This window comes from Eurypyga helias, unplaced genomic scaffold, assembly GCF_000690775.1.
Source record: "Eurypyga helias isolate BGI_N326 unplaced genomic scaffold, ASM69077v1 scaffold39622, whole genome shotgun sequence".
Classification (NCBI taxonomy): Eukaryota; Metazoa; Chordata; class Aves; order Eurypygiformes; family Eurypygidae; genus Eurypyga; species Eurypyga helias.
The window spans coordinates 14,350-21,368 of NW_010238561.1; the positions used below are offsets into that span (position 1 = coordinate 14,350).

The 7,019-nt window shown below is 55.1% G+C and overlaps 1 protein-coding gene across 1 annotated transcript in view; it reads left to right on the forward strand.

The window, feature by feature from the left end:
- Nucleotides 1-3,937, forward strand: part of KLHL17 (kelch-like family member 17) — an 8,350-nt gene extending 4,413 nt beyond the window's left edge. The window contains exons 7-11 of the mRNA XM_010147885.1: nucleotides 173-340; nucleotides 695-783; nucleotides 1,833-1,906; nucleotides 2,879-3,060; nucleotides 3,709-3,937. Of these exons, the coding sequence (XP_010146187.1) occupies nucleotides 173-340; nucleotides 695-783; nucleotides 1,833-1,906; nucleotides 2,879-3,060; nucleotides 3,709-3,937 (742 nt within the window). The remainder of the gene's footprint in view (nucleotides 1-172; nucleotides 341-694; nucleotides 784-1,832; nucleotides 1,907-2,878; nucleotides 3,061-3,708) is intronic.
- Nucleotides 3,938-7,019: the final 3,082 nt, after the last annotated feature.

Sequence of the window (7,019 nt, forward strand, 5' to 3'; positions counted from 1 at the left end):
CAGGTGCTTTGGTGCACTCTGCCTTGAGAAAGCTGGGCAGGAGGGAGAGGGGAGCAGTGGCGACAGGGACCCAAGGCTCTTGGTCGGCTCCAGAGCTGTAGGATCAGCCCACAGCCTCACCTGCAATCCAGGCTTCCCAGCTCTTACATATTGTCCCTTTTCCTCCCTACAGCTACGACGGGACCTCTGATTTGGCCACAGTGGAGTCCTATGATCCTGTCACCAATTCTTGGCAACCTGAGGTGTCCATGGGCACCAGGAGGAGCTGCCTGGGTGTAGCAGCGCTTCACGGGCTTCTCTACGCTGCTGGGGGGTACGATGGGGCCTCGTGCCTGAACAGGTAAGGGATTGCCTGGCTACAGGCTCCTCCACTGCTCTTGCATGCACTGTCCTTGTTGCTGGGCACCTGGGGAACCCATGAGACCTACTCCTGGCAGATGGACTGCCCCAGAGTCGATGTCTTGCAACCCATCTCTGTCTTCCAGTGTCTTTGGCCCAGGCAAAGTTTCTTCAGGGTCAAAAAGCATTCTGTAGCTCTCTGCCACAACCACAGCCTTTGTCAGTGCTTCCCTCCTTTTTCCCTGTCTATTCCCAAGCTTCCTTGGGAGCTGCCCCTGAGTACCTGTGTCAAAGAGCTTTGACCTGGGCTTTGCCCGTGTCACACCTTATGTTCCTGTGTCCCTGCCTGCTGCAGCGCAGAGCGGTACGACCCTCTGACAGGCACCTGGACATCCATCGCTGCCATGAGCACCAGGAGACGCTACGTCCGGGTGGCAACACTAGGTGGGTGATGGCATGAGGACCTGACTGGCTTCTGTGCCGACCGTCTCTGGCATTTCTGGTGGTTCCTTCTAATGTTATTCTGTTCTAGTTTCCGACCCTTCTTCCTTGATTCCCTAGCCGTGAGTCCGGGTAGCCCAGCCATTCCTCTGTCATGTCCTGATGTGCTCCCTGCCTCTGCCCTCCTCCTCGGTCTCCATTGGGTCTAATTGGGTTTCATCACGTTCTGAAGGCAACTCCCAAGGGGACCCACAGCTTGTTCCTCAGCTCCTTTGTGCCCCTTCTATTTTAGAGCAAGAGGGCTGGCTGTGAATGATCACCTATCCCTGGAAACGAAGAGACAACCTTATTACTCCTTCATCATGAAAGCAGGACAGTCCTTTTACTGACGATCCAAGGAGTAGTGCAGGGTCAAAACTGTGTCCACCAGCGGTGTCACAACACTGGGATGTCTCCTGACTCCCTTGAATGAGTTCTGTCCTTAAGGAGGATGCAGTGTGAGAACTGGCCACTTCATTGTTTAGTGCAGCTATGGGGTTGGTACCACTCTCCACCCGAGCAGGAGCTGGACCCCCCCTGGGGATGCCAGGGTAGCAGGCTGCTCCCCCCCATCCCAGAAACTGCTGTGCTGGTGCCTCTCCCCTGCCCTGCTCTCTGGTTTCAGCCCTCAGTGCTGACTTAGAGGATCCCTCCCCTCCATCACCGCCTCATCCTCTGCCTGCCACAGCCTTTATTGGCGTTCCCCTGCTCCAGCCTCTGCTGCTAAAAATAACCCATCGCTCTGGCGGGGAGCTCTTGCAGCTCCCATAATGAGGAGGTCAAGAAGCAGCAGGCGAGCGAGCTCTCTGGGAAGCCCGCAGCGCGGCAGAGAAATCGCCTGATGACTATTTCACAACGCTGCAAGGGGAGGGGGAGCTGGGGGGGCCCTGCTGAGCGGCGTTTGGCTGCCTGAGCACTGCGGCTCTGTGGGCACCCTGTGCAAGAGCTGTGGGATGCTGCGCTGTGGCCGTGCTCTTCAGCTAACTCCTGTGCCTGTGTGACTGTCTTTGCAGAAGGCAACCTCTATGCCGTTGGGGGATATGACAGCTCATCCCATTTAGCCACAGTAGAAAAGTATGAGCCCCAGGTAAATACAAGAGGGAGCATGCCTGGTAACCCTTTCCCTTCTCCCCTCCTGATGTAAGGGCCCTGCAGAAAGCTGGTGGCCACACACGTGGTGTGAGAACGTAGCGGACAGGGAGAGATGGGCTATATGTGGTCTCTCAGCAAACTCCCACAGTAGCTTAAGATGCGCCCGCGTCCTGGCAGAGTGCTGCAGTGGAGCAGAAGGTATGTCCACCTCAGCCCGTGCAGCACAGACCTGCCACCTCCTTGGAGACTTAAGCCACCATGCGTGACTGTGATGGAGTGGCTGTCAGCGCCCTCCCCAGCTCTTCTGCAAGGGCAGAGTATCTGGGGTGCAATCCAGAGCAAAATGAGCCAAAGCTCAGGCTCCAAGATATCTTTCTGAGATTTTTCAACCACCAGAACACTCTACATCCCTGTTGCCTGTAGGCCAGCTCAAGTTCTCTAGGAAGAACAGTTCTTGTGCGTGCCCTGAGCTGTTTGCAGCTGAGGTCCTTGCTGCATGCATGTCCAGAGCAGTTAGGCTGGGGATGTGTGTTGGGCCTGGGGTCTCGCAGCTGTGTTAGAGCAGGCTAGATCACTGCAAAAAGATCAAAGAGAAGGTCCCGGAGGTTTTTCATGAGCTGTAAAGCCACAGTTGTGACTTGTACAGAGTTGAAATAGATACAGCTCAACCCCTGTGACTGGGCTGGGATTCAGCTGTGACATGACTGATGGCCTGGCACAGCGATCTCTCTGCTCGGGCCCCTGGGATGGTAGGACTCCTGCCAGCAGCCGCTGTGCTGTCCTGAGCCAGTCCGCAGCGAGGCCTGCAGCTCTTCCTGCGGGCGGGTTGAGAAAGAAGTGGGGTCCCCCCAAAAGTCTTTCTGGGGGAGGACCATTACGACAGGAGCCACGTGGCAGCTGGCTTGGCAGGGGTACATGGAAAATGCCTTCTGCATCTGGCTCACAAGCAAACATTGCCTTTTCCCAGATCAACACCTGGACACCCATTGCCAATATGCTAAGCCGCCGGAGCAGTGCCGGCGTGGCCGTGCTGGAGGGGATGCTCTATGTGGCTGGCGGCAACGATGGGACCAGCTGCCTTAACTCTGTTGAGCGCTACAACCCCAAAACCAACACGTGGGAGAGCGTGGCGCCCATGAACATCCGTAGGTAAGGAGCTCTGCCCCTGCCACACTCCTGGGCTTCAGGCAGGACTGGGGATCCCATCTCCCAGAGCCTTGCCTTGCTTGGCACTGCGAACCGTGCCCCAGGGCCTGTCTAACACTGCAGTTGGCTAGCTCTGTGGCAGCCCATGCTGCCCACTGCAAGGTGCGACCCGTGCCCCAGGGCCTAACACTGCAGTTGGCTAGCTCTGTGGCAGCCCATGCTGCCCCCTGCAAGGCCAGAGGCTGGAGGGCCGAGCAGGGATGCTTCTGCAGGGGGTTTTATTCTCAGCAGACTGTGTGGCCATAAAGAACCAGGTGGTATAGCTGGCTGAGGCCATGGAGCAGATGTCGCTGGGCTGCGGGAGGATTTAAGGCATGAAAGCCCAAGGATTTTAGGCTCCTAGGGCCTCTTCCTAGGTGGCAGTTCTCCAGTGGGAGGAGGGTATCAGAATGAATGGAAAGATCTGAGGCTGTATACAGCGCTGACTGAGCCCCAGTAGTCCCTTTTCACTGGGCATTTGTGAGGCTGGGCACTCCTTTTTGTGGGGTGACAGAGCTCTGTCCAGTTCATCTGAGGAGTTGAGCTCCCCTACATCCCATATAAGCCGTGTTCAATCCTGACACCCCTCTGGTCTCTGCCTGGTTGTTCCAGGAGCACCCATGACCTGGTGGCCATGGACGGGTGGCTGTACGCAGTGGGTGGCAACGATGGGAGCTCCAGCCTAAATTCCATCGAGAAGTACAACCCCCGTACCAACAAATGGGTGGCAGCCTCGTGCATGTTCACGCGCCGGAGCAGCGTGGGGGTGGCTGTGCTGGAACTCCTCAACTTCCCACCCCCTTCCTCGCCCACGCTGTCGGTGTCTTCGACGAGTCTTTGACAAAGAATCGGGACCTACCTTACCTCAAGGGGACAGGGTTGCTTGGCAGAGCTCTAGGCCAGCGTGGCCGGCCCCACGGGGCAGCCGGTCACTGTAGGAGGAGGGCGAAGGGAACCGCCGGTCACGGTAGGAGGAGAGCGAAGGTACCGGCTGCTGCCTCCAGCCCCAGCACTCCTGCGAACCCCTGGAGCCATCCCCACTCTCGGTGCACACATCGGATCAGCACGACCACAGCAGTTAGAAATGTGCTTCCTGGACGAGCACCCTCCTTCTAGGGGGCGAGGAGAGGGGCTGCTCTCTGCTCCGTTCAGACTCATCTCACCGCTCGCCCAAAGGGTGTATTATTTTCTTTGGGGAGGGGAAACTTTAAACCATTGCTGCTTCTTGGATTCCCGTGATCCAGCCGGTGCCACATACGACCACAGCCAGCCGTGGAGGCTTCCAGGAGTCCTGTGGGGTGACAAGACGTGGACAACACTCCTCCCAAGGACACGGCTGAATGTGCAGCCGTTCCTCTGAATGTCACTGTAGCTGAACTCTTTACCAAGCCTATTGTGCACTGTTACAGACTCTGAGGCCGCTGTATGGTTCTCACTGGTGTCTCATTGATGCCTTAAGATACACAAATTAAGCCCAGCTAAGGGAGAGAGCCTGGAGGAGGTGAGGTTTGGAGACAAAACTGGGTGCAGCATCCTGAGCCCTCTGGTGTTTCCCTACTCAGCTGGCCCCACCTCAGTCACTGATATCCCAGGTGGCCATTGCTCTGGAGACTCCCTGGCCAGGCAGATGGATTGACTGACTTCCGTTGGATCCATGCCGTTGTTGTCCCAGGTTCCGATGACTGTGTGGCTGCCGCTCGCCGCACGTGGTCCCGCGTCACGGTTTGGCTGGGAATGGATCGGCCTGTTTGCTGTTCCCCTCTCTGCAAAGCAGATTCTGGGCTTATGGAAAGGTATCGTTTCTTAAGAACAGTCCAGCCTTCTAAATGAGGAGGATTGCCAGGCATTACTTTTTTTGGGTAATTAATTTTTTTGCCTTTTTACTTTATTTGAATGCTAATATTTTCGTTGTTAATGACTTCACATATCCCTTTATTTTTTTAGCCTATCCTGGTATTCCCCATCCCATCTGCTTTTAAGGCAGCAGAAGGGATGCAATTACTTCTCTCATTTGTTGATGAGATGATGACTTATCCTGGAAGACATTCTCTACAGATGTGTGGGTGTGTGTGCCTGTGTGAGATACCGTATGTGCAGTGAAAACAGCATGGAAGGGACCATTCGCAATTACTGACTCCCTGACAATTAAGCAACCACTTTAATTAACTAAAGGTTGAATAAATTAGTACTGTAAGTCCCAGGCCTGTCCTAGCCCCAGCTGTGCCACCTCTCGGGCGGCGTTTTCAATGCGTGTGCTGTAGGGTGCGTGTATGAGCCTTCGCTGAGACATACTGTCAGGCGTTCTTGGCATCAGAGAGGAGTGACTCAACCACTGGTACCTCAATAGTGCTCAAATGTAGCGTTGGAAATATGGTCTGTTTGGTTTTAACTGATTCTTTTATGCTTTTGCCCCCCCCCGGCTCCTTCTCATTTCTCATTTACGGAGTTCAGACTTCACTTGTGATGGTTATCTGTTGGCCTAAATTTTTCAAGTGGCTGGGGAGTTCTTTTCTTTGGGGTGAGAGGAGAGTTTGAGATGAAACAGGGACTCCCCAGCTTAAGACAATTTTTAGGACAATCTGATTTCTCCTGGACAGGTGCCTGCACGTTTTACAAGCCCACTTACAGTGCCTAATGTTGGACACCTGAAATTGCCAGCGGCTTCTGAAAATCTGGATTGTTTCTCCCACCAGCCTCCCCCCAAGGACTGTTTGGGCTTCTCAGGCTAAGGAGGCCTTTTTGGCTTTTAGAACAGACTCTAAATCCGCTTTTCATTCCCCTCTTGCTTGCCAAGCCGCTGCCCCAGCCTGTCACAGCTTGGCAGCTCTCCCCTTGCTCTGTGTTGCAGAGGACGATGCAGGTGTCCAGGCTCTGCTCACGCAGGTTGCCTCGTGGTCAACGTGGACTGCCCTTGGTAGGTCACGCAAATCTGCTTGGCTCAAAGTAACACCAGAATAGGTGAAGTCTGCTCCGTTGCACGCATGTGCCTATGCACAAGCGAGGTCTCCACCCTTTTCTTCCCATTCCTATAAGCAACATCAGGATTTTAGTCTTCTGGTGGACTCATATTGACCAGCGCATGGTCAACCCTGGCTCTAGGATTCTCTTTGAAAGAGGATCAGCCTAAAATCCCCATGGCCATGTCAGAAGTGAAAGGTGCTGGTGCTTGGCCCGATGTGCCGAGGTCCTGCCTGTGTGAGGAATGGCGCAGGGACAGTGGGGAGGGCTGGACGACAAGGAGGGGCAGTGCAGGGCCAGAAGAACGGCTGAAGGGAGAAGCAGAGCTGCTTTCAAACAAGGAATGAGGCGTTATAGCAGTGGCTCAGCATCTGGCCCAGCTGTGGCTGCTGTAGCGTGAAGGGGGGCTGCTGCCTTGGGGGGCGGCAGGCAAGCAAAACCAGAGGGGAAGAGGATGGTAGCAAGCAGAGGAGAATTTTTATGCCATGTGCCCTTGGCCTAAGTTTGTAATCTTTAGCAATTTACACTAGGAATGGTGTGCGATGTTGTCCTGTCTCTTGAGGATCAGGGAAAGGGGCAGCATGACTGCTGTCCCCCCTCCAGCTGGGTCCTGAGCAATATCACCACTGAGCCTGTTCTGCAGAAAATGGGGAGGAGGGAGCCTTTTGTGTCTCTGATGTACTAACTATGCAGGTGCTCACTGCTTTCCTGTAAAGGAGAAAGAAGGAAGGAAAAGGCAAAATAGTTCCCCGGCAGCTTGCGGGGGTCCGGAGCACCCCGACCCACACTGTGTGGACACGAGGTGTCAGCATCTGCCCCGGGAGAGATTCCGGGGTGGAATTGCTTCTGGTGCTGCACACCCCTTGCTGACCTGGAGGCCTGGAAGGGGATGTGCGTCTGTGTCTGTCTGTCTGTGCGTAGTACCCTGTGTGAGGGGAGGAGAACTGTCAACTCTCTGTGGCTTT